Source organism: Cavia porcellus, unplaced genomic scaffold (assembly GCF_034190915.1).
Source record: "Cavia porcellus strain 051 isolate PalLab524CR breed Dunkin Hartley unplaced genomic scaffold, mCavPor4.1 scaffold_2, whole genome shotgun sequence".
In the NCBI taxonomy this organism is placed as follows: Eukaryota; Metazoa; Chordata; class Mammalia; order Rodentia; family Caviidae; genus Cavia; species Cavia porcellus.
The window spans coordinates 12,705,610-12,732,415 of record NW_026947485.1 but is presented as its reverse complement, the minus strand read 5'-3'; the positions used below and the strand labels follow the sequence as shown (position 1 = coordinate 12,732,415).

The following is a 26,806-nucleotide window of genomic DNA, read 5'->3' as shown; positions in this document are numbered from 1 at the left end:
ACAAAGAACAATTAGGCAAAAACTCCACCGCAGCAAAATAATGGAAATTCAAAAGCAGATCCTGCCAGGACCTGTGAGCCTGCAGCCGGCACAGGCTGCAAACTGCTGTCCCTTACCATCCTCCCCTTCTTTTTTTTTTTTTTTTTTTTTTTTTTTGCTAAAAGAAGACCCCTTATTTTAACTGGGCACACAGCAGCTGAGCTAGGGAGGCCGTGGTTCAGACTCTCTTGCAGTTCAGTTGACCATGTGGCTAAGTTCTGACCAACAGGATGCAAGTGTGAGTGCTACGTGCAAAGCCAGGAGAAAAGCTTTCGGGGCTGTTTGCTCTCTGGCAGGCAGAATGACAGCAGCCACCACCCTACCCCCCCCCCCCAGTCTGTGTGCTCATCTCCAGAACCTGTGGGCGTGTTAGGCTAAATAGCCAGGAGCCTTGAAGTCACAGGTGGAAGGTGCTAGTAGCTTCCCTGGAGAGGAGAATAGCCTGGCTCAGCCAGCTCGGCCCAATGCAATCAAAGGGTCTTTAAAACGGAAGCCTGAGGCAAAGGACTGCGGAGTCAGAGAAGGCATTGTGAAGAGGACCTGGGCTGAGGCTGCTGCTTTCAAAGGAGTTTCTAGAAGCTGGAAAACTCCATGAGAGGTTCCTACACCCCAAGCTTTCACAGCAGAACGGAGCCATACCTTGACGCCAGCCTGCCAGCCTCTGTTGAATTTCTACAGAACCGTAAGTTACGTTTGTGATGTTTGAAGTCCCTAATTTATTACTGCAGCCGTAGGCAATCAATACCCCTCCATTTGTTTTTATTGTCCCCTCAACTGGCCTGGAATATGGTTCATTATAACCACACGAGGACAACACTGCTGCAACTAGAAGAAACTTAGGTTGCTGATGCCAGTGAGGGTCCCAGAAGGAGAGAGGGTTCATAGCTGGGACACCTCAGTGGGGGGCTGTTTAAAGATGTGGGTGAGTACAGAAAGCCATCTGGGATTATGGCAGCCTCCACATGTGGGTAACGTGAAACCCGTGACTGTGCGCAGGGCTACCAAAGGGAGCTGTGATCTTTGGCCACTAGACCTAGGTAAGTGTGACACCTGATACCTGGCAGGGCCCCTAGGGACAAGAGTGCTCTGATGTCCGCAGGGGATTTAGCTCAGTGGCATAAGCCCCTGCCTTGCAAGTGCGTGGTGGTCGTCGTGAGTTCGATCCATGGTACAAAAAAAAAGTGCTCTGACGTCACTCTGCCTTGCTGTCCAATCTCTTGCTGGTTGATGGCCCCACACAGTCTTCTGAGGCACAGAGCAGGGGACAGGTAGAGGCAGAGTGGCCCAAGGACCCTGTGTGTGCCTGACTCCCTGGATGGCCTGCAGGCTTAAAGTTGTACCTGACAGAAAAGCAGACCTCGTCTAAGTCCTGGTGATTCTAGTTTCTCTTACGGCAGCTGCACCAACATCCCCATTAGTACCTGAGACCACCAGGGAGCCCCAAATCCTCTCCAGCCCACTACAGTGGTCCTCTCTTCCCTGCAGTGTGGAGACTGGGACCACGGGCCAGGTGACAAGGGCAAATCCTGGTTTGCCCTGCATGACACTAGGTAAGTCACTCTCTCTGAATCCCAAATCGTCCACTCTTCAGCTACAAAATGCTTAGTGTACCTCATCTACTTCTGGGGTCACTGAGCTCATTCACACCAAAGGCTTTGAGACCTGTGAGGCGCACATTAGTATGACACGGTGTAAATTATACATGCGGTCCCCTCTGCACCTCTGGCCATGTGGCCCTAGCTGTCTTGCAGTCATGGCCTCTATCTGTCCTTCAAATGCAGCCTGGCCTCACAGAAGGCCCTGAAGTCTTCTCTGAGGAACCTTCCCTGTCTGACCAGAGAGGTAAGTCCCTAAAGGCAACAGAGCACATCCTCCAAGGATTTATCCCTGCGTGGAGGCAGCGCTCCAAATACTGTCCTATGAAACCACTTCGCCCCTCTGAAAGTGTAATCGAGAACAAGTCCAGTCTTTATCTCCACACTGAGTGAGAGGGCATCAAATGGGAACTGGGAATGGAATCTATACCTAAGATGTGAAGTCTCTTCCTGTTCTCTCAATAACTGCCATGCCTTGGGGTCTCATTAAAACTCCTGTCCCCTCTTCTGGAAGCTCCTTCTGCTCCCCACCTGAAGCCCGGCAGCACCTCGTCCTCTTGCTCCCCCTCCTCCCTCTGATGGACCCTCTTCCCTTTGCTCTGGGTTGTTCTCCCCTGCCATATAATTTTGTTTTGTTGACCCAGGGTCTCAGTGTGTAGTTCAGGGAGGCCTTGAACTTACAGTGATCATCCCTCCTCTCTGTCCTGCCATGTGGGTTCCAGGTGACCAAAGCTGTTTTCCAAGTCACTAGGCCATGAATTAGGCTGAGTTGCTCCTCCTCGACGGTGGGGTGGCCCTGCCTCAGCCAGGGAACAGCTACCTAGCCAAGCAGAGCTCCCCAAGCCAAAGGCAGGGCGGCCTCTCCTCTCCCTCCTGTTAGACTTTGTCCAAAAGGCTGACTGCATTAAAAATTGAAGGGCATATGTGAAAGCATTTATAGATATAAAAGCTTAGATTTATGTATCAGGCTTAATGTAAAATTTATACCTACAAATACGACATGCAGGCTTCTCGGGAGTCCTGTACCATTAAGTAAATCAGTTCAACAAACCCTGCTGAGTCCACACACCACACACCTGCTCCCTGCCTCTCTCGCCTTCCTACAAAGCGAGCCTGAGTCAAGAGCAACCCTTTTGCAGTCACTTTCCACCATGGACCAAACTCTTTCCCTGCCCTAATGCAGTGCTTGTGAGCAGTGGAGAATCCAAGCAGGGTGGTGGCACCTTAGCCTGGGGAGTTTTCCATCGCAAGCTCTGAGGGGAGCCTGGCTGATCTTTGATGCTCCTGCCCACTCCCTCTGCTGTTTCTCCCCCTTTGTAAGAAGGCAGGAGAAAAGGTGCCTGTCTTTTTTTCTTCCTGCAACAAAAAGCACCCTGAGCAAGACTTCTGTTAACACCTGCTCATCTGTCTAACGGCACCTCACATTTCTCTCATGTACGCTGTGCTTTGTATCAGGCAGGTCTGGGACTTGGCAGCTCTGACATATTTCCTACTTATTATGGTTTGTCTAACAGCAAACACCAAAGACTAAGTAAGCAGAGGAGGTGGCTGCATTTTCCTACACTCACTGGGTGGCAACCAGCTAAGGGTGGAGTCTGTACTGCTATATGGGAAAGAAACTCCCAAGCTACTAGATGTCTGATGCAAGTTCATGTTCTCTGAAATCGAAGAATGAATTTTAGGAACAGTGGAGGTTAAGAGTAGAATATATTTATTGAGAAAAAGAAAGCTTTTGTCTGAAAGAAGAGACACAGAAGGGTCCCGAGTGGGTTGCCAAAGACATTGCCTTTTCTAGAGATTTTATAGAGCCAAACCACGAGGTGAAGTGTAGGCCATGGCACACTCCTAGACTCCCAGCACTCAGGAGGCTGAGGCAGGAGGATCAAGACCAGCCTGGGCCACAAAGTGAGCCCAAGGCCAGCCTGAAGTGCATAGTGAGACCCTGTCTCAAAAAGACAAAAATAGTGTGGTGAGTCCGAGGTGGGGAAACATGGGAACTTGCAAGGTACTCATGAGCTGGGTCAGAATTATGGTCAACCAATAGGATTACAAGTGTAATTGCTCAGGTAAAATTGATTAAATCAGGATCAAATGGGAAAAGGTCACGTAGCAGGCAGGCCTTTACCTGTAGGGTTGGGTTAGTGGCTTCCTCTGGCTTCCTCAACGTGATTAATATCCATCCCTGATGCTTATACTTAGGTGCGGCTACGTTTATTTTGTTCTTTGTCTTGATTGGCCCACAGCAGAGGTGTTTGTTTTCCCCCATAGTTGCAAGGTATCTGGTCTTCTGCATTGGCTCCTTAGAGGACTCAGTCCTATCTGCTGCCTATAATATTTCTAACTCGCCCAGTTGCCTGTAACAATACTGTATGACAGACATCCCCACCTGGCACCAAGACTCCACCTTGCCCGCAGCACTGGGACCCCTTACAGTGAAGGCTTTGACATGCTTGGCCCACACACTACTCCCCGTGTATGTGTCAGTGTCAGCGTGTGTGGGGACACCTTGAAATCTATGTGCTGAAGATTAGCTTTGAAGATATAGATATAAAACGAGAGGAAAGCTCTAAACGCAGCTGGGTAGACTTAGCGTTAGCGTCCTCATGTGAGTTTTCTTTGAGTCTCCCTCAGACTGGAAGCCAAAAGCACCAAAATGCAAGAGAACTAAAGGATTTCCTAAACCATGCCCACACTTTGTGACGATTACTGAGGTTAGGTTAGCAGGGCCACAGAGCTTGTGTGTGTGTTGGGTGGGGGATGCCCAGGCAGATTCGATACAGAGTCTGGTCCATCATGATATCCGTTCTGTCCCTTCCTCTGCATCCTTTCTTTAGGCTTTTAACTGGTCTTGAGCTCAACCGAATGGGTCACCAGATAAAGCAAACTGTTTCATTAAAGTGTGAATGGCCTGTGTTATAAGTTAAATATTTTAAATAATAAATTTCAAAGGAAGTAGTTTTGTTTAAAAGAAGTCTTAAGCCCAAAACTAGCAAACCAAATAGAAACAGTTTACTTCTGAGATATTATAGGACAAAAGTATATAGTCTTTTGGGACTAGTATACCTTTTGAAGAGAGCTAAACAAACATACAGATGTAGTTATTTAAGTATGTTCAGTTGAGTTCTTTTAGGAGTTCTCAAAAATTTCCATGTTATGTTTTGTTTTTGAGACAGGGTCTTGATATGCAGTTCAGACTGGCCTTGAACTCACTATGAAACCCAGGCTGGCCTCTAACTCATGATAATCCTCCTGCGTCAACCACCCGAGTCCTGGGTGATAGGTGTGCACCAGCACACCTAGCCATTGTGTTTTTAAAAATAAGATGACTTACAGTAACAAAGCTGGCCAAATTTTATTCCACACTTTGTATTACAAAATGTATTTATTCAACAAAATTCATTTGATTAGGAAAGCAAAAATATATTTAATTTCTGAAAGAACTATTTGGTTGGGAATCCTCAATCTATATGATACACACAGCCAATTTTCCAGGGGATGCAATGTCCAACCCCAATGATTACTCTGTTAAAGTGAGTAACTCAAACCTTTCTCCTGAACCTGTTTATTGAACCATCTAAAGGAATTGTGTTATTATGGACTTTCTAGAAAGAATTAGAAATGGAAGTTACATGGCGCCTGCAAATTTAACAACAAAACTAGTGTTTAAAGAATCGCAGAGACCCGCACTATGGGAAGAAGCTCCGTGTTTGGGAAGGCTGTATAAACATTCCCTATCTAAAGATAAACACTCGGGGATCTTTACGACATTCAGGCTGAGCTCTGTGTTGGCCTCGCTGTTTTGACTCATCTGGCAACAGCAATATATGAATGGAAAAGGTCAAATATCCAGCATTAAGACCATAATTGCTTTCACTTGGAAGCAGGAAATCCAACATTTTCTGGACAAAAAAGTCAATCTCTTTAAATAATGAGAGATACGATTTTTTTTTTCAGTGCCTGGGGTTGAACCCAGGGCCTACATGTATGCTAAGCAGGCTCTCTTATCACTGAGCTACACTCCCAGCCCCAGATACAATGTTTTAAACAATAACTTTGATCTTTCTAAAATCTAGTTTTGTTCAACCCATGAAATCACCAACAAATGTGTGCACTTTTCTAAATTTTCCCCTGAAAACTTGGGGAGAAAAGGATACCGTTTACCATACTTTGAAAGGTAAAGGCAAAGAAAGTTATTAATAAAGTAATCATGGCTATTATAATATCACTTTCAAACCCAGACCACAGAATTCCTGCTCAACCTAAACAAACTCAGGTTTCTCTAAATTATGAACATATTTTTAAGGAACATCAGCAAGCTTGATGATGCGTTCCTAGGTTTAGCTGTCGGAAGACAAACTGTCTACTAAGATGTAAGCTTTGCCCAGTATCTCTGTCTACACTGCAGACTCTGTTGAAGTGAATTTCACTATTTTTTTATTGGTACCAGGAACTGAACTCAGGACCTTGTGCTTACTAGACAAGCACTTATGCCACTGAGCTATATCCCTGGCTGTGAACTTCACTTCTAAGCATAAAAGATTTCAGAGAATGCACTTCAGGGAGCTCTCTTTATTTTGAAGTAATACTTCATTAGAAAAAGTGCTATAGATGTTCGCTGTAGAAAAAAATTATAAAATAAGGGAAAAAACTATTTTTAACTAGATAATTCCCGGGGGTTCTTTTTGATCTTGAGAATTACATGTCTGTGCATGGTGTGTATATTGTATTATACGTTTTCCATAACTGCAGTCTATCCACAGTTGTGTCATACAACTAGGCCCCATCTTTTGAGCTCACTGCTTGGTATTCCAGTACGTGGGTCTCAGGTTATTTTTACTAATTCTCTAGTGATGGTCCTTTTGAATTACTTCCAGTTTTTCTATAATACTGTAAACATTTTTAGATGCAAACGTTGGTCCATTTTCTCAGACTCAAAATTATGCATATTTTAAATTAATACACATTTCATATTCCCCTGTTAGGGGCATAGTTTTACCTTCTCGATAATTATGCCAGGATCCTTCTGCACCTCCTTACAGCTGAGGCAACTAAGACTGGGGACGGTGACTTTCCACGGTGGTGTCACCACTTGAGCTTCCAACCTGACGGTCACTTCCTGGTATTTTCATGTAGGTTACATTCTCCTCCTTACAGCACGGATTCACCACTGAACAAGTGCATTGTGAACTACTCCTTTATGTATTAGTGCTTCTTGCGTCTAAATCACAGCTAACTCTTCTTTTTTCCCATTACTTCCTGCTGCATGAAGTGAAAAGCGCTGTGTGCTTTTTATAGCACTAATGCCCGTTGCTCTGGCCAGAGAATCCTCTGTGAATGATTTCTCCCCAGAACACGAGGAGTTCAGCCCTAGCCATTTATTGCTGGTGCCTGAATGATGGCCAGTGTCTGAGGAGCACCCGCCAGGTGGTCACTCTGAGCTCAGTGCTGGGGGCTGACACTTGCTATATAGCTCGTAAGAAATCCGTATTCGTGCACTAGCATTTATTTTGCAGCTACTCACTGCACACCTACAGTGTGCTACATTGTGCTACTGCCAGAGTCAGCAGTGAGCGTGAAAGGAGGGGTGCCTGCTTCAAGGCATGTGTTCCAGAACAATCTAGAAATCCAGAACAGTCAAGTACTGTACCTGGGCCTCAGATTAAAGGCTCCCGTGTGAAGAGCCATCAGAACTGAGCTACAGACTAAGGGAAAGCAAGCTTGACAGGGGAGGGGGCAGTGACTCAGACCCCAGGAGCAGGGGAAGCCAGATGCAGGGTGTGAGCTTTGCAAGTGGTGAGCATGCGCAGACAGAGCTGGGGGCGGGGTTTGAAGGGCTGGGAATACAGAGACGGAAGTGAGCTTGTAGGGGGGCCGGGTACCCTAGAGCCAGGCTGTGGCTGAAGCATCTGGGCTTTGTGCCTGCCCCGCAGGTAAGGAAACTGAGGCACAGGCTTACACCACGGCCGCTGTGTTCAGTGAAGCCTTCAATGCCTGGTGACTTAATTCCATGGGCCTCTGAATTTTTACCTCAAAGAAAAAACACAGGCTTAGTAAGCTTTTACAGCCCACTGTTTCCAAAATATAACAAGTATCTGTACTTCAAAACAGACCTTTTGCTTAGAATTTTTGTTTTGAATTATACCAGTATTGTGGGTTTTTTTAAAAAAAATAAAATACAAATAAAGCAAGAATCCCCTCGAGCTCTGACCCCTCCACAGCCCTATAGTCCCTGCCCTTACCGTGCTGCTTTCTAGAACTGTATCACCGTTTATTTCTGTTTATTTGAATGTGTGTTTGACTTTATAGAAATGGAAAATTACGTTTCAGGGGCTGGTGTTTTACGCAACGGTAAAGCACTTGCCCTGCTGTTTGATCTGTAACCCTGACAGAGATTTTCCATCACCTTCTTAACTCTGGTTTGTTTTACCAATAGTGTATTACTTCAGCCAGCCCTGGTCTTCCTTAAATGTGAGGGATCTCTGCCTCGGTTAGAGACTGCAGATGTCCAAGAAATGCTTGCAGAGGGATGCAAGCTGCGTTGTTGATGAGGGTGAGTTGCTATTTAGGTAGGCAGGTGGGACCACAACAGGCGAAAGCCAGCCCAGCAGAGGTCACTGTCACTGCCCAGACTATCGTCCTCTTGGTAGATGACTGGATGTCAGGCCTGCATCTTGTGATTTCCAAAGGAGACCACCGAGGAATCCTCTAATGACAGGTGCCCCCTAGGAGGGAGGGATGCTAATGCGGGCGTTTGATTAACCATGCTGAAGACAGCAAACTTGTCCTTTGGCTGGCAAAAAGCTGACAGTTTGAAACAGCATCCAGGCCGGAGTGGGCCCCAGTGCTGACTTGTTCCTGGTGTGCTGAGAACAGCTGCTCGGAGTGCTGGCCTGGCCTTCATAAATCTCAGCGGCAGCAGGCACACCAGCCCAGGAAATAGACACGCTCTTTTTCGAGGAGGGCGCAGGCCTTTTGTTTCAGATGCACTGCAGTTGCTGAGCAAACTCATCTAGAGCGTGCGGCCTTCCCAGTGGGGAGGGGGGTTCTCCCGGCCTTTGTGAGCTTCTGAGATGGGCTCAGAGCAAAGATCCTGTTGTCTCAGGCTGTGGACACTGAGCTGGGAATTGGGATCTGCACTCAGCACAAGCCATGGACACAGTGGCGAGGGTTTAACCCAGTTTCCTGGGCACCCTAGGTAATAATTAACCCAGAACTTCCCACATTGTCTAATCTACTCTTGCTACAAACCTATTACTTTGAACCTCCAGTACAATGGGGCCTGACCCTTACGAGGGTTAAAAATAAGGTTAAATAAGAAGCACTTTTACCCTGTATATATTTCCTAGATCCTTGCTTGGTAGGAAAACTGACCTTGACCTTTCAAATAGAGAATGATGAAGTCTGGATGAAAAAGCAGAGAGAAAAAAGCACAAAGGAAGCCCTAAAAATTTGGAATATAGCTGGACCTGGTGGTGCACACCTATAATCTCAGCCCTCTGGGAGGCTGAGGCAGGAGGCCTGCAAGTTTGAGCCCAGCCTGGGAAATTGGCTCAAAAACTAAGAAATGGGCTAGGACTATAGCTCAGTGCAAAGGTCCTGGGTTGAATCCCCAGTAACAAACAAACAAAATGCCTGAAATATTGAAAACTAAAGAAAGTCTTATTGTTTTCCTCTGGCTTTTACTGGACCTTAACATCTATGCAAAACTTGAAGAAAGCGCGTGCCACTCACTGAGGTAAAACATTTTAAATCATTAAGATTTTAAGTGAAGTATTTTAAGGGATAAACTGAGTTTTAATTAAGAGTGTTTTCCCCTACAATTTAGTATTGAGCACTGAGTGCTAGCTATATTCTCTGACATGGATGTTTTTCAGGTACACGTAGTAACGCCCACATGAGCAAAAATCTAAGGTGCCAACAAAATTATGCCTGGGTTGTTAGTTAGTAGTCAAGTCTGAAGTTGTTTGACTGTGACTACATTTAAATCAATTCTGCTATTCATCTAGCAATATTTTCCTTGAGGGCTGGGGATTTAGCTCAGCAGCATGAGTGCCTGTCTTGCAAATGCATGGTCATGAGTTCAATCCCTGCTACCAGTAAAAAAAAAATTTTTTTTTCTTTGAGAGAGAGCTCTCTGATCCTAGTGGAGGCATCAGCCCCACCTCTACTAGGTTTTTAAAGAGCCAGGTTGGTGAGGAGGCCGTGAGCCAATAAACAAAGAATTTGCAGAAATACCCCATGAGTGTTTCTATGGGATTCCTGTTGAGTATGGAGTAGAAGCCAAGCAGAGGTTGGGGATTCAGGTTGGGTGGAGAATGAGATGCCAGCCTACCTCCAGCTCTGGGAGAGTGGACGACGATGGAAGGCGTCATCCCCAAAAAACGGCGCTACAGTTTAGTTGAGGTCTTTTTAGGCCTAGTTAATGCCACCTTTAAACACTCAAACACAGGCATGGGCACTCTCCTAGGTGATGTCTCTTCTGAGATACTTAATAGGTGATCTTTTTTAAGCCAGTGCTGATAAAGACCTGCCAGCACTGTGAAGTATGTTACTGCAGGGGTTTTGGTTTATATCTTCCATGCTGCTCATCCAGAACAACTCTGCAGGCCAAGGTCACATTCTCTGGCTTCAAGCATAGCTGGACTGAGCAAGGTGATCCTCAAGGACCCATCGTTCTGCTGCTTTCTGTTGTGTTGGCATCAGTCACAAGCAGCCTCCCCCACCCAGATCCAAGGTGATTTTGGCCTTGTAAATTCCGTTCGGAGGGAAGAGAGGTATTTTTCCCAGAATTCCCACAAAAACCCAGGACTCACTCTCTTGGGAAAGTTTGTTTCCTTCCGAATTCAAAGCAATCACTAGGCAGAGGGAAGCTGGGAGCCCTTGGAGGCTCAGCCCTCACTGGGCTGAACGTGTGAGCAGACCTGTCCTTTAAGGAGAAGCCAAGGGGTGCTGCGGGGTGGGGGAGCAGAGGAAGGGCTACTAAGCAAGCCCCAACAGCACTGTCTCTTAGGTCTAAGACATAAAATTCCAGGAGCCCTGAGTGATTCCGGTCTGAGGATTTCTGTATTATAGAATTATAGAATAGTATTCTGTACCCCTGAGTGATCCTGTTAGTAGTTATTTAAAAAGGGTTATTCAGTTTTACTCATCTACAAGGGGGGACTGAATGTATGTGTACTAGTAATAATGTACTAAAAATTCTGCTTCTTTATGGAAATACAAAGGTTGACAGTCTTTGCCCCCAAAGAATTCCTAGGAGTAAGATCAGTTAACACAAAACTGTGAGGTACTGCAGTGTGTTTAAAAGAGTCTGACATTTGTCTTAGTTTTGCAGGTCATGGAACTTGCTGTTTCTTCTTAAACTTGTAACAGCTCCAGAAATCAAGGAAGTTGTATGAAATTTAATACGCAAGACTATTTCACAAGAATATTTGTTCATGAGAGAAGTTTGGAAGTATTCCTAAGACAAAGTAAGTGGGGCAGTGATATGTCTTTAACTGGAAAAAATTCATATTAGGTACGAAGAAAGTACACAGGTAAAAACCTAAGAAAGTGTGTGTGTAAAAGTGTGTAAAATTGATTCTGAATTGCCAAGTACATTTCAAAACAAATTGATACTTTTCATGACAAGAAGTTCATAAACATAGCCAGGTGTTAGGACCTAAAAACCAAAGTCTAGGATACTATGTCCTGGTTGTTTAGAAGTGGAACAGAATTTATGATGAGACCCAGATGTGGGAGTTTAAGACTGAAAACGAAGGTGACCTCGAACTGATTCTTGGTGGTATTTTTCCAAATGAAAATAAGAACTCGGGGAGATAGGTGGCCCACAATCTCTGAGGCACAGCAGCCCACAGTGTGCGTTCCGTCTGCCACTCAGGATACCGCAGACATCTCCAGGAAAGGTGGCCTCCTGTGGAAACAAAGTGCCCGATTCACAAAAATGAGGGACAAGGGATGAGAAGGAGTCATCAGTCACATGAAGCCAAGGCCTGGGACAGATTTAATGGCAAAAGACTCCCCCTAAACGTACGTTTTTATTGTGGTGATTTGTTTGTATGTTTGTGCTTTTGGTGGCACTGGAGATTGAACTCGGGACCTTAGCACTGAGCTACATCCCCAGCCCCTTTTTAGTTCTTATTTTGAGACAGTCTTGGTAAGTTACTCAAGCTGGGTTTGAACTATGCAATCTTCCTGCCTCGGCTCCCAGAGTGCTGTGATGACAGGTCTGTACTGCCCAGCTAGCTTCCTAAACCTCTTCAGAAATCCAGAGAAGTCCTATGAAATATAAAAGCCAAGAAGGTCTGGTTCAGGTGTGAAATCTGAAAGCATTCCTAAAGTAGTGCTATTTTGTTCTCCTTGACTAGAAAGAAATTCATATTAAGCCAGAAAGTAGGCATTTAATTAAAAATATAGACACTTAAGAGTTTTAAGAGACAGAAACTAGTCTTGATTTACTTCAATTTGGGAAATATTTACTGAGCACCTATAATGTGACTACTTGTGGTGTTTGCTGATGCAAAACGAATGTCACATCACACAGTACTTGTCTCACTGTGCCAGCGAGATAAGGACGGAAATAGAGCCTTACGTCACAGGCTTACGTTACTGCAGCAGGCTTCTGCAAGGTGCTGGAGGACAAAGGCTCCCATTAAAAGCCATGTTTTAAGTGGCTCCTACAACAGCTCCCAAAGCCGACAAGGTCACAGATACAGCAGAGAAAGAAAGTCACAGAAGCGTGAAGTGTGCACAGAGAAGGTGCAAACAGGATGGAACTCTGTGCCTCTGACACTCCTCCTGGGGGACCTCACAGCACAGGGGAGCCGGAAGCTGCCAGGGGCTCCTGCGGGCTTTGGACAGGGCTGCAGCACAGCGGGCAGAGTGACCGGGCTGTGGCAAGGGGACAGGGCAGTTGTGGTGGAAGTGGCAGTGGCAGCACTGGTGACCGGAGGGCAGGTGAGAGGACACATCCATGGTTCCCAGCTGGCTGGCTGGCTGGCGGATGCTTCCTACCAAGGCTTTGGGAAGAACCTGCCATAAGCTGCGGCTTTTTATATCTCCTTAGTAAAATGGGACTCCACTCGTGTGCCCAGCTAATCACGTGGCGAGTCCTGGCTCCAGGTTTCTGTGTGGAGTTGAGGGGCAGTGTAGGGTGCCAGTGACTGAATGGAACTCGTTTTGCCCTTGGAGGGCAGGGTGGAGACAGGAGCCCAGCTCTGTGTGGACTTCACATAACCAATGTCACCAAAACCGAGAACAGTGACGGCCTATTAGGAGCTGGATGCCAGCTCTGAGTGACAGCAAGATAGTGCAGTGGTGGGGTGCAAGGTGAACAGATGGAGCCCTGTGTATGGGGAGCCTGTATAAAGGCAGGAAAGAGCCGGGTGTGGTGGTGCACACCTGTAATCCCAGCACGTGACAGGCTGAGGCAGGAGGGTTGCCGTGAGTTTGAGACCAGCCTGAATTATACCCTAAAACCCATCTCAAAAAAGAAAGAAAAAAAAAGAGAAAGAGGCTGAACTTCCATGAGCACCGGTGTTTAAGAGATCCGAGAATGAATGACAAGGCAGAAGTAGAGGAGCCAGTACCCGTGGAAAATGGGAACAGGGGTCACATCCGGGAAGGCAGAGAAGGCTGCTGAGAAGGAAGCGGTGATCTGGGAAGCACGTGCCACAGAGATCAAACAAGGCAAAGGTGGGGAAATGGGGGCTGCACAGGGATGGGCGGTCACCACGGACAATGGCCGAGGCAAAGCCACACTGCAAGGCCGGAAGGAGAGACCTAGCGATTCTGTCAGGAGCGGGCCCAGCAGTCCAAGGGAGGAAAGGAGCATGGGTGTGCAGGATAAAGGCGGGCTCCTTTGTTTCTCTGCACATGGGAGGAAGGTCAGTTTGTGGCAAGAGCAGTGGTCTCAGCAGACCGAATGGAGGACACACTTGTGGAGGAAGCGTAAACTGAGAGTGAGACGGGAGGTAGATGGACAGGTCAGAAAGCAACACCACCAGGCCTTCAGCCCTGCGCTCAAAGCTGGGATCCTCCTGCCTCAGCCTCCCACAGTGCTGGGGCTGCGGGCATTCCCCACCAATCCCGCTACATCCCTTTAACGCGCCCTCTCACTTCCCCCATGTTAAATGTACTAGGGGACAGGTGATGAGAGCAGCAGGTGTGGAAGGGTGTCACGGGTGACTCTCCCTTCTCACCCATCTAGTGGAAGTGGGCCCTGACCAAGGATGGGGGCAAAAGGGCTCCGGCCCCAAGCAGGGAAAGAGCTGAATGGCCCGGCCCTCTGTGTGGATTGCAACTGTGATACAAGACTTCGCCCAGGGTCTTAAAGCTGGAGAGAGGAGGTTTGCCTTTTAATATTTTCCTCTTAATCTCAGCAGACCCTCGCAGCAGGGTGGCTTTTCTCCGTGATTCCTGGCTCCAAGGGTCCTTAGCACCAGACAGGCAAGGTCTCCCCAGGCTGCAGCAAGGCCAAGTGCTGACCTGGTTTATAATTAATGCCTCCTTTGACTAGGAGATGTTTATAAACTTGGACCACAGCTTACTCTGAGATCTAATGATTAAACTTCTCCAGGCCCTCTTTAATTGCAGCTGCATTAAAAACTGACCAACTGGCCACTTAATCCCTTCTCCGTGAGATGCCTGGAAATCAAACCCCAGACTCCCCACACACTGGTCCACAGCACGACTCAAGAAAGCGCCAACCCTGGCTCCATCCATTGCTAAGGGCAGCAGATTGGGCTCATTTTAGGGAAGGGGAGCGTGGGGCGCCACTGCCTGGACTCTTTCCCTCAGCTACCCCAGGAGAGGCGTTGACCCCTATTTAAGCAGCCACACCCCGCACGGTTCCCTTTTTCCCACCTCCCCTGTGTGTGGCTCTCTGCAGGAGGTGTCTTTAGATTGTGTTTTGTGGACTTTAGGGAGAAGTGTGTCTCTAGAATCGCCAGCTTAGTCTCTGGGCCAGATGGAGAGTTTAAAGATAGCGTCCCTTGAGAAATTATCTCCCTTAAAGCCATTTCTGGATTCAGAAAAGTAGGTTTAAGATAAAAACCAGAGCTAGAAGCTACGACCACCTGAGTAGCAGGGCCCAGGCGCGTCCCGAGGGAGCCCAGGGAAAGAATTCAAACAACACTAGGGTCCCCCCTTCCCGTGGAGACGAGGTAGGTGTCACCCCCATCCCAAAGCTCTCGCTTTCTGATAATTGGGGGCCTGGAGTGGGTATGGGGGAGCTCCCGCTGCACTTTAGAACAAACCCGACTGATCCGCTCTCTCCTTTCAAAGGGGTTAACCGGCCTTCCCTGGGTGCTAGGTGAGTTGTAGCCCAAGGCACCTTGGGTGACTCACTCCTTACATATGTAAGTGTTCCTGTCCTGGTAGGTCCGACCCCGGGCTGAACACCCACCTTGGAGACCCGCCTAGGCGCATCCTGCCCGGGGCGCACGGCTCGGACACGCACCCAGGGGAGGCTCGGCCACCCCAGATCAAGCCCTGCAGCATTCGCTGGTTCTGCTTTAAAACAAAAGAGGGGGTGGAGTGGGGTGGGCCTCACCCCCCTCCCTTGTCTGGGCGCCCGCCCCCGCGGCCCCTGCTCTCCGCGTGCGCATGAGCAGAGGCGCCTCCCTCGGTTCCTCCCAAGGCTAAACTTTCTAATTCCCTTCTTTGGGCTCCGGGCTGCCAGGGACGGAGCGAGCGCTCACTGCGCGGCTCGGGGTGAGAACAAAGTGGCTGCGCGATTTTCCCCCCTCCCCGGCCCAGCCCTGCTTCCGTGGGAGCGGCAGGAAATGCAAGGGCCCCTCTCCCCTCTCTGAACATTGCCTTTCCCCCACCTCTGCAGAAGGGAAGACGGGAAGAAGGCAGGCGGCTCGGCGACGTGCGAGACCAGGTCCGCCAGGCTGCGGGATGGCCATGGGGCGGCTCCAGGTGTTGGTCTTCGGTTTCTTAGGTAATGGCGAGGCGGCGGTGGGGGAAGGGGTGCGCTTGGGCGCTGGGCTGAAAGCCCTCCGTGCCCGCTTCGGAGGGAGCCTGGGGGGCCGGTAGAGGGGCTGGTTGGAAACGATGCCCCTACAATTCAGCGCCCCCGCCCTGGCCTCGGTGGTGGCTGGGGACGCGCGCGGACCGCTTCCCCGGCTGTGTGCGCCGTGCTCACCCCGCCGCCGGCTCTCCGCGCCGGGCTGGGCGCCGGCCAGTTCATGCAGAGTTTCCCGGCCTCAGAACCCAGCTCCCCAGGGTGGCAGGGCTTTCTGTGGAGGGTCCCCTAAGAACCCACTGCCCAAGAAACTGCCCGAGTCGAGCGCAGGCTTCGTCCTGGAACCAGAGTGGGGCCATGTGGTTTTAATTAACCGTTGCCGTTCGTCTCCGCATGGCATCAGAAAGCGCTGGCTGGGGTGCATTTCTGGAAGGGCGAAGCCACCCCGGAGCTGCAGGCATTGCTCAGCCGCCCCTTGCTAGGAGAGGGGATAATTATCACCAGCCTAGGTGCCTCACTCTTCCAGAGCCTGGGCGACCCTGGCGCGTGCACGCGCGCACACCCGCCCTTGCTCCTCCAGCTCGCAGGTTTCCACGCGCACGCTCACAGCGAGGGTGCCCGCTGCCGCGTATGAGGGCTCACGCAGTGGGGGGGGGGGAGCGGGGCCCCGAGCCTCCCGGCGCTCTGGTCCAGGTACTTTGAAATGGCGAGTAGCTCACCCACCTTTTGTGGGTGGCTGTTCTCCAGGGCAAATCGGGTTGGCCCGAGCATCGCGTGGGTTTGCGGAGTGCTGCGCTCTGCCGAGTGCTGGCAGACCGGGTAACACGGCGGGGTTCCTTTCTGCTACCTCTCCGCGTCCCCGCCTTCTCCACCTCTTCGCTTTGCTCTTTCTATTGTGTGTTTTCTGTGTATTTAATTTACTCCTGAATCCACCACATGCTCATTCCATCTCCTCGGGTCTGTCTCCTGCTTGCGTCCCCCAACCTTGACACTTACTCCTCCCGTAGCCTTGTGCGGACCTGGAGGAGTGCGCGCCCTGGACGCTCAGGAACCAGAGTTCAGCTATGGCTGCGCTGAAGGCAGCTGCTACCCAGCCACAGGCGACCTTCTCATTGGCCGGGCACAGAAGCTGTCGGTGACCTCCACGTGCGGATTGCACAAACCCGAGCCCTACTGTATCGTCAGCCACCTTCAGGTGAGGGCAGACTGCTGGGTGTTGGGCGCACGTGTCCTGCTGGCCCAGTGCATAGGGGCCAGCCGGAGCCTCCGCATCCTGCCAGCCATCCGGTTAGGAAGCTCAGTCAGCCGGCGGAGCTGGGATTAGGCTGGTCACTCTCTTACAGCCCATCTCGGTGTGCTCAGTTGTATCTGCCAAACATTTCCTGTCGCTGCTATGACAAATCTTTGCTTCTGCCTTGTACCCAGCCCTGATCCCCAAGGCTCCAAAACCTTTGATTTCTTTTAAAAAATAACACCTTTTGAGGTGTGCATTAAAGATCGCCTATCCTTTTATGTTCCAAGCACTGATCCTGGTTTTTCCACATTTTCTATTCCAGTAAAGGGGTACTGTTATTTAAGCACGAGCCTCACAATGTGATTCCAACCAGTGAACCTGTTTTCTTTCCTAGCTTGGTGCTGTGGCCGTTTACCTCCATTAGGTATCAGGGATAGGTGCTTTTTTGCAAAAGAAGAAAAAAAAAGCCCTGGTTGCCATGGTACCCAGATAATGGGAAACCAAAATGAAATTTCAGGATGTTTTCTAGAAGTGGACCCAGATTTTTGGTTTCACTCCTCTATACAAAATCAGGAGTAATTTAACAGTAGATGCAAAGTATAAACTATCTAGAATCTGAGTCATTTTTCTTTATTTAAAAAATAAACAAAAGGAGGCTGATACTTCTGGTCTCTAACAAAAGCTAACAGTGTTGGTCCCACCGGCAGGGCAGGTTCCAAGCTAATTGCTCAGCACCTGGTCAGTCCCTTCACCTGTGCACCTTCCCGGCAACACGAGGGCAGAGTGTCCTGTGATTTGCAGGGCAGATGCTTGAAAACTTTTCAGAAGCAGAAAGCCTGCTTGGAAACTCCGATAAATTAAACTGAAGGAATGTGGTAGAGTGGATTCCACTCGCAGGCTTCCAGCTTTATACAGAGATGTCTAGACTGCTTCCTCCTGATTAGAGGGGAGGCTATAATTAAGCCCCCCTCATCCCCAGTTCTGGTAATTGTTCTTTAGTACTAGTTTCCTTGACTACAAGTTAATGCAGGCAGTGGATGTTATTTTTTCTAATATTAGCATTTAAATTTTACCTAAAGTGTTGTGCTAACATTTATTTTAGAGGTCAGGACATCCTGTTAATGAATCACCAGCTTCTGAAATCAGCTTTGAATAGGAATTAGACTCTTGTCTCAAAAGCAGCTAGAGCCAAGCTCTGATTTATATGATTAGCTGTGAATTTGTGCCATGCTTTTCAGAGACAAGGCCTAAAGAAAGGAAGCAAGCATGCATTTTTCTCAAATGTTTAGCTTTGTTCCTTATCTCTGTGCATCCCTGACTTCTGGTATTTATTTGGGTTCATATTTTGCTGGTCTCCAAATCCTTTTGGAGAAAATAGATACAAATGTAAAAGTATAGTCAATCCCTTGGGCCCTATGCAAATACCTTTTTTGAGCAAATTCTGTTCAAAGATCTGTTTGGTTCTCCACATACTTCAGTGTTATTATCATTTCTGACTTAAGAAATCATCAGCATTCCCGAAAACAGGTACACAGCCAAGCTCCCGAGGGGAAATGGAACTATTAAGGCAGTGTTATGAGTCACCATGATGTACAAAGAGAATAGAGAACCCTACTGCCTGATGACTATGGCTCCCATTTTAGCAAGAAAGAAAATGAGAAAAATTCAGAGTTAAGCTCAAGCCCATCTTTGCCCTAGTTCACATCCATGTTGGGGTTCCCTGAATTAGCCTCAGTTTATAGTACCCAAATGGCATGACAGCCTGATACCCCTTCTCCAGAATCCTGAGCAGTTTACAAGGGGTCCTGTCTGTCACCACTGTCAGTCTGCTGCTTGGGCAAAAACGATCTTGTTCTGTAGATCCGAAGGCCTCTCTAAATGCTTCTGCCTGATACTAGGTCTCTGACTCGTTCAGATTTTAGAAAAATCAGGCCAAATGAATTGTCTTTTTTCCTCTTATTTTTAGTTTGTTTTACGTCAGCAGAAACTAATACTTCTTCATTTTAGAGTAAGCTTTTCTAGCTATTTACTGAGATTAAGGCTTAAGCCTAGAAAATTGATTTTGATTAAATTAGAGGCTTATGGAAACAATGACCCTTTTTACTTTTGACCTTGAATTTGCAAGAAAGGAGGTTATTTTTAGGAGTATTTTAGACTCACTAAGTTGAAAGTGAAAAATGTGATGGAAGTCATTTGAGTAAATTTTTGTGCATTCACCTTTCTGGAAGCTTAGTGGTTTGATTTTTGTGGGCTTGGTGGAATTTTTTTTCTTTATGAGATTGCTTCTTAGACTCATGAGACTAACTTGTTTTCAGGAGGACAAAAAATGCTTCATATGCAATTCCCAAGAGCCATATCATGAGACCCTCAACCCTGACAGCCATCTCATTGAAAATGTGGTCACTACGTTCGCTCCAAACCGCCTGAAGATTTGGTGGCAATCGGAAAGCGGTAAGTGGTTGGTAACCTGCATGGGGTTCCAATTATGATTGGCTTCTCTGTCCTGTAATTATGGCCTCTGGCAGACTTACTGCCTGGAGTACTAACTTGTCTTGGTAAAATGTGATCCTTCTTCCTGAAGCAAATATCCTACAAGAAAACAATTTTTCATGCCAGATAAAGGAGCTTTCCATAGTCTTCATCCTAAGGCGCCCTTAGGGCATGGAGTTTGTGCTGGGGCAGTTAGGGAAAGGCACGGGGAGATCTGGTGCATCATGCCTTACAATTCTATAGGACAAAGTTAGTAGCTTTCATTTTTATCAACCCTAAGAGGAGTACAGAAATCACAGGCCCTTCCAACTGCAGGACATTTCATAGCGCTACAGTACTATGAAAAAAAGACAACAGAGTGATTTTGCAGAGTCAGTCACTGGCTGTGACCCCAAGTTCAGCAGTTTTCCTAATGATTGTGTGACTCCGACTCCTTTTTCTTTCTTTGCCATTTGAGTTGCAGCGTAGTGAATTCATCAGCTATGATATCACTATTGCTATGAAACTGAAATCGCATGGGTTTCACAGTTGCTAAATGCTGAAATTTAGGGAACAGAAATGTGTGTTTGTTAATTAATGTGCCCCAGATGGTTTTAAAGATGTTTATTAGTACGTTTGCAGTGTGTAAAGCGTGCACTCATTGTGGGGAGTTGTTACAGATATGCAGCATGTGATTCGCTCACCCCCTTCCCTCTCCTCCTCCCCATCTCTTAGTCCTGTTCCTTTTGCAAACGATCTCTCTCCCTGTCTCCTGTTATCTGCCTTTTATTTCATTCTTAATTTATTTCTGTTTGGGATCAGAGAACCATGCAATGTGTCAGCTTGTGCATCTGACTTATTTCGCTTAATATTATGGTCTCAAGGTGCACCCATTTTCCTGTAAATGACCCACATGTATCCTCCTGTCTAGTTAAGTAGTACTCCATTGTAAATATCAACACAGAAATAAATGTCTAACCATTAGATCCTTCTAAAATATTATGGAAAAGGACTCTCAAAGAAGAGAGCCTAAGCCTGGCCATAGAAGGCCTGGATACAACCACATCTGATACATGCTGCATACTTGGGGCTGGGGATGTATGCAGTCACTTATTAGTCTGAGAGGAAGATCTCCCTTGTCACTGACTGGTTACCTTGTAAAAGTTTTCCAGAATACAGTTTCTAGGGGGAGTTGGTTAGCCATTGGTCAGGCGTAGGAATCCATTGGTTACAAACTTGACTGGGAGAGATCCGGAGACCACATGTGCTGTTGAGAGTTGTCCATCTCGAATTAATTATTAAAGTTGAATGTTTTTGTTAGAAGTTCAGTGTGAAAGACGTTTCTATAAATGTGAGTCACAGAGGACTTCTGAAGTAGCATAGGGCTCATTGTGAGCAGGGCCTGGGTGAGCAGTCCTCCACTGCCCACGTTCATCCAGTGAAACGGACCGACAGGATGCCTGGACGTTAGGACCAAGACTCTCTCCAGCTTAGTCCATAGATAGGGAGATAGCGTCTTCTTGTGCTGTAGTTGTGAATGAAGGTTTTCCAGTTAATCCATGTCTACATCTTTGAATTGTTGGGAACAGGAGAATCCAGATGCCAGAAAGATTTTTGCAAGCTTGGTCACAGAGATTAGATAAGATTAGACAGATGGAACTTGGTCTTTCAATGATTGTTACCGCACCCTGCCATCTCTCTGTTATCTGATAGCTCACAATTAAAGACTTTCCCCTTGTGTGTGACACTGTCTTTTGTGTGATTTATGCAGGTTGTGCTTGTATATGTGGTGCTTAAAACATTAGTGACCTGTTCCTAAACCTGAAAAGTCAAATATGCAGTAGAAGGGATGATCATCATGTCTCTTCTCCACGAATTTTTGTTCCCATATTTTAAAAACGAAAAAAGCCCCAAACACTGCAGCACGTTATCAGGCTGCGAATCTAAATGGAATGTGCTTTGGGGTTACACATTGCGCGCATGTTCTTAGGTTACAAGAATGGGATTGAGTCTCGCTTAGTACTTTACGTAATTTTGTTATCTTAATTGTGAACAAATACCACGAATTTTTAAAAGCCTGGAAGAGGAGCGATGTAAGTTACTTGGCTAACATTTCTCTGAAAAAATTCAACGTCTAGAGTAGTTTTGTAATATGGTTCTTTATAGTAAGTCCGATAGGGTTTGTTAGTAGATGGTAGTGTTTTTCTTTAACATTCCAACTGGCTCATATCCGTTCCAGTGACCACTTTTTCCCCTCAATTGGCTTGGCAGTTTTCCAGCAGGAGGGTTCATTTCAAAAGGTCTTACCGATTTCCTGAAAATACACCAGCCTCTGACATGATTCATTCTGATATATTCCTGTCTTCCTGCACTGAAGAGTCCTTTTGCTTTGGAAGAGGGACCCCAAGGGCTTCCTCCAGTCTTGGGAAAGAGGCAGAGTCTCCCAGACCGGACAAGCGGGCTGGGCCCTAGGGCTGGGGGAGGGCTTCCTATCCCTGGAATCCCAGTGGCGCTTTTAAAGTGCTCCAGTGGGGCCTGCTGACCCGCAGGCGCTCAGCAAAGACTCCTGTGTTTGTTCAGGCTTTCCCCTGAAAGGGAAGATGTTGGTATTTTTTCCACACAAGTTTATTTATTTGACTGCTTCTTTGTCTCTTTGGCATTGTTTTTCAGTTGTGGAAATGCATCCAAAAATGTTCCATCAGGGACAGGGTTTTCTAAGTTGCTGTATAACTAATTTGTGGTAGACTCCTATTTATTTTCTTTGCTGCCACATAGAGAAAAGAGAGTATTTGTGTTTCTACTGGAGGAGGACTGACTCCCAGGGGCTTCCCACAGCAAGCTCACCCCCTCCTGTGCACAGGAAGTGCTCCTTCTTCCCTTTTGGGGGTCCTTGAGCACAGAGGGTCCGGTCTGGCTTGTCCCAGCTCCTGAGTGAAAGATGTCTATGTTGACATCTGCAGAGCTATTCTTTCTGCCTTGATCCAGTGAGCAGATTCACCCAGGTGGACTCCAGAATGATTTGTGGGAAACCCAAGACTCAATCTGCCTTGTACTTCACTTCCTAAATAATCTGCAGCCTCAGTTTAAGATAGAATGCAAAGAGGGATTCTGTGAGGTGCTTAATGATAACTTAATCATGAGTGTTGACAGATGGTACTGTTTTCCTGACTGCTTCCTTCTTTATTTTTTAAATCTATAGGTGTGGAAAACGTAACTATCCAACTGGATTTGGAAGCAGAATTCCATTTTACTCATCTCATAATGACTTTTAAGGTAAGAAATCCCTGACTTTCTCACAAACGATCTGGGGCATCCTGGGCAGTTTCCCTTTTAAAACAAACATCTCATGTGAGATGGCTTCTCCATGAGAAGTTAAATGTTATTGTTGCCATAAGTTGGAATAACTGAACAGCTTTTAAAACATAGGCATGAATACCTACCGTCACAAACCCTCTATTTTTGCGGCCGTAGGTAGAGTGAGCCTCTTCTCTAAGGTAATTCAACTCTAAACTTTTAATTAGCTATCTGCTTATTTCCCCCTAGAGAAGAGGCAGTGTTGACTCACTCCCAAACCACAATAAAACATCTGGAGAATAAATCTCTCATTCTGTGTGTTTATTTTTTAATGGTGTTTGGTAACTGAAAAGGAAGCATATTTTCTTTAGTTTTCAGGGTTTTGCAAAATTTGTGGGAAGAGATTTTTCCTAGAGAAATGTGTGTGTCTTCTTCAATGCAGATTTTTCTCATCATTTTTCTTTTCGAGATGTAAAATGACTCCAGGACTAGGGAATGTCTGTACAAAGTCCCTTTGTTTCTTCTTAAGCAGCTGCTTGGAAATGACAGACTTCACATGGCTTAAAGTACATGTTAGTGCACGGAAAACCCATCATTTGCTTATTGCTTCCCAGATCAAAATTGCTCTGGAATAATTTTCATTTGGAAAATTAGCCATACCCTGTCAGATTAGGAGAAGGTGCGGAGGATAGGTTTACCATGTGGGCAAGCAGCCATGCAGGTCTCACTTGTGCCTGCTGCTAAAGCCTGAGAGGGCGTGGGAGTCAGGAGGTGACCCAGGGGCCCCAGGGCCCGAGGTTCCCAGGACCGCTGGTGTAGCTGCTGGGGTGAAAGGTTGACGCTGACATCTGATCCGAGAGGGGTTGGATAACTCACCCGGTACTCCTTGTCACCAAGGTCATTAGATCGAAACTCAGCCACTGGTGAGGATCTCGCCTTCATGTTAGGTGACACTTGGGCATATTCACAGTCATCCTTATTAATGTTTTCGGTCTCATCTCTTACTTGGAAAGAGCACTGTCCACACACACATGGGTGGTTGCAAGTTCATCTGTGTTCCAGAGTCCTCCGGGCACATATTCCACAGCTGAATACTCATTCAAGTGAATACAATGGACCAAAGATGAAATTCTGCACATAAGCACAAAAGGTCACACGGAGGAGGCAGTGGTTGAACTGAGATGTGAACGATGGGTTCAAGTTGTCAGACTTCAGTTTAAAGAGAACGCATCCCTTGGGTCCTAACTGCAGAGAAGGCAGCGTGTATGGGGTCAGGCTGACCTGGGTGTGGATCCTGGTTCTGTTCCTCAGGGCCGCGTGGCCTGAGCCCGTCTGTAGGTGGCGCCCCATCAGTATTGCAGGTTGAGCTTCCCATTTCCAAAATGCTTGGACTGGAAGTGTGTCAGGTTTTTGGAGTTCTTCAGATTCTGGAATCTTTACTGGGAATCTACCAGTTGAGCGTCCCCAATCCAGAAATCTAAAATGCACCAAAATCAGATCAGCACTCAGGAAGTTTGAGATTTGGTGAAACATTTCAGATTTCTGGGATGGGAATGCTCAAGCTATACCCGGGAAGTGTTCTGCCCCCTCTGATACCCTCGGTTACAGCTGCCTTCCGGAGCAGCTGGGAGGAGCCCTTGATTCCTAAAGGCAGCACTTGGATGCTGTAGACTCCAAGGTTGGCCTGCTAAGTGGGGAAGGTTTACAGGCAGGGCAGCAGAAGGAAATAGATACATCCAAAAGCTCCTCAAAGTCTAAGCTCGGTAACGAAGGAGATGCGTGTTTATTCTCACACTCCTTGGCTCCGGGCTTGGGCTTTTCCTGGAGCATCAGAGCTCACTTTGCATGTGCTCGGTGTGCACAGCTAGCTGGTCCAGACTCTTTGTCTGTTATATATTTGGAGGCAACAGTGCAATAACAGGGGGCCCAGGCAGCTTGATGACTGAGCAGGGCAGGGAGAGGCTTCCACCCTTAGGTAAAGGGTTTGTTACAGTCTCCAGCAACCGCTAACTCCACAGGAAACTGGATGGCTTGTCAGTGGTCCTTTGGGACATAGTTTTCCAGAAGGGAGGAAGAGGGAAGCCCAGCCAGGACTGCTTCAATGGCTCTCCTCTCTACTCCCTTTTGACTGGGAGACATTGGGCTAAGCACGTCCCTCTGGGTCCTGGAGAGTGTCACCAGCTGGGAGCCTGTGGGAGCCGGGGTGTCCTCTCTCCTGTCTTATTCTAAGTTCTTACTTGGCCTGATTCTGCTCACTTCAGTTTAATAACATATGAGGTAAATTAGGCATTTGTCAGAATGTAACCTTTTGCTTTCTTACTCTTATTCTGTTAACAAGGGACAAAGACATTCAGGATTATTAAAGAAGACAAAAGGAGGTTTGGGCATATGCTGCTGTCACCCAGTTTCCTGTCACTCATGCAGAAATAGCTTTCTTTTTTTTTAAGAAGTAGCTATCTTAATTGAGATTCTGGTTTCTAGGTCCTCTGACTTCCCCCAATACCATCGCTGTATCCATTTGTCTCTTTGTCTGTTTTTAGCGTTCATTTTGCCTGTGTTTTGTTGCCAGTTGACCCTGTTCATCACCCAAATCTCCATCCTGTTTTGATTTCAAGCATGGTTTTTTTTTCTCTTTTCACGCCAACACCCGTCTTTCACTTTTCTCCTGTTCCGGTAGTTAGAGAAAGAGAAAGACCGTTTTGGTTGAATTCAGCCTGTTTGAATCTTAAGTACTGACTATAGTTATGAACTCGGTCTCGGAGCCTCAGTTTCCTCATCTGGAAGACAGTTGGGTGTGAGGATGTAGTCATTTCCCAGGGCTACCATGAGCAAGTGCCACAGACCCGATGGCTGAAACATCAGTTATCCCATCCCAGTCCCCGAGGCCAGCAGCCTGGGAAGGTGCGGGCAGGGTCAGCGTCCCCCAGAGCCCCTGTCCTTGGTGTGGAATAGCTGTTCCCTCTGGCTTCACCCAGTCTCCTGATGTGCATGTGTGTGCTAATGGCCCCTTTTTAAAAGGTCACCGGTCATGTTAGAACCCACCCTAGTGACCCCCTTTTACCTGAGCTACCCTCTCCTGACCGGTCTCCACATACTCCACATTCTGAAGCGTGGACTTCAGAATTCAGGAGGACTGGTCTCTCTCCGATGCATTTTCTTGACTCTTTATCTTGCCTCTTGCTGCTTTTCCTGAAGACATTATATGCTTGGAGGTTTCAACTGCTCCACATATACGGTGACTCCCAAGTCCAGGTTTCCAGCTTGGTTCTCATAGCCGAGTGCCAGGCAGAGTCACTGCCCCTCCCATGTAACAGATCCATGTGCCAGCCCCAGACCACTGCCTCCTCTGTCTTCATCTTTGGCATCACATCCACCCAGCTACCCAAGTTCGGGCACCTGAGTTTCTTTCCTGTCCCTCCCTCTCCACTGAGATCTAATTGATCACCAACGCAGTGCTGTATATGCTACATTTCAGAGTCTGGTCCATACCTATGTGGTATGGACCGCACATGCAGTAATATTTGAAAGTATGCAGGGCGTGTTTCACGTAGTGTGATATTTTCAGGGTTAATCCATGTTGTAATAAGTTTCTGGATTCCTTAGCTTTCCATGGCTGCGTAATTGCCCATTCTACCGATCTGTTGTAGCTGTGAGTTAAAACTTTCGTGGTTTTCCCTTTCACTTAATTTCTCTGTCTTCTGTTTCCCATGTTCAATGATTATGCCATGGGAGTTATTTTTCTAAAATGTAGTCATTTCATTCCATCCACTTAGATCTGTCAGTGTTCCACTTTCATTGTGAAAAGATAAATGCCCTCAGCGTGGTGCAGGGGTGCAGCCCCACTGTGACCCGCCAGCCTCTTCCTGCCCCACCCCCACTTTGTTCCTGCTGGAAAAACTCCTTCAGTCATCCAGTTTGATGCCATCCCTTGTGAAATGTTTCCTAGCTTGCTCTGTTCTGTTCTTTTTTTGTGATAAAATATGTGTAACATAAAATTTGCCTTCTTAACCATTTTTAGGTGTACAGTTCAGTGGTGTTAGTTCTATTAACAATATTGTGTAGCCGTCACCAGAATCAAGTTCCAGAACTTATTCAGCACCCAGACAGGAATCCTGTAGTCATTCCGCATTCCCTCTTTTGCCCTTTTTTACTTCCTCTGCTCGCCTCTAACCTGCTTTCCATCCCTGCTATCCTAGACAGTGCTGA

General features: G+C 47.2%; 1 protein-coding gene across 1 annotated transcript in view; it reads left to right on the top strand.

Annotated features, from left to right (window-relative positions):
• The first annotated feature begins 15,471 nt into the window (after positions 1 to 15,471).
• The window catches only part of Lamb1 (laminin subunit beta 1), a 60,638-nt gene continuing 49,303 nt past the window's right edge, over positions 15,472 to 26,806 (top strand). Inside the window, exons 1-4 of the mRNA XM_003469787.5 lie at positions 15,472 to 15,579; positions 16,611 to 16,798; positions 19,153 to 19,288; positions 22,506 to 22,579. Coding sequence (XP_003469835.2) covers positions 15,537 to 15,579; positions 16,611 to 16,798; positions 19,153 to 19,288; positions 22,506 to 22,579 — 441 coding nt within the window. The 5' untranslated portion in view covers positions 15,472 to 15,536. The remainder of the gene's footprint in view (positions 15,580 to 16,610; positions 16,799 to 19,152; positions 19,289 to 22,505; positions 22,580 to 26,806) is intronic.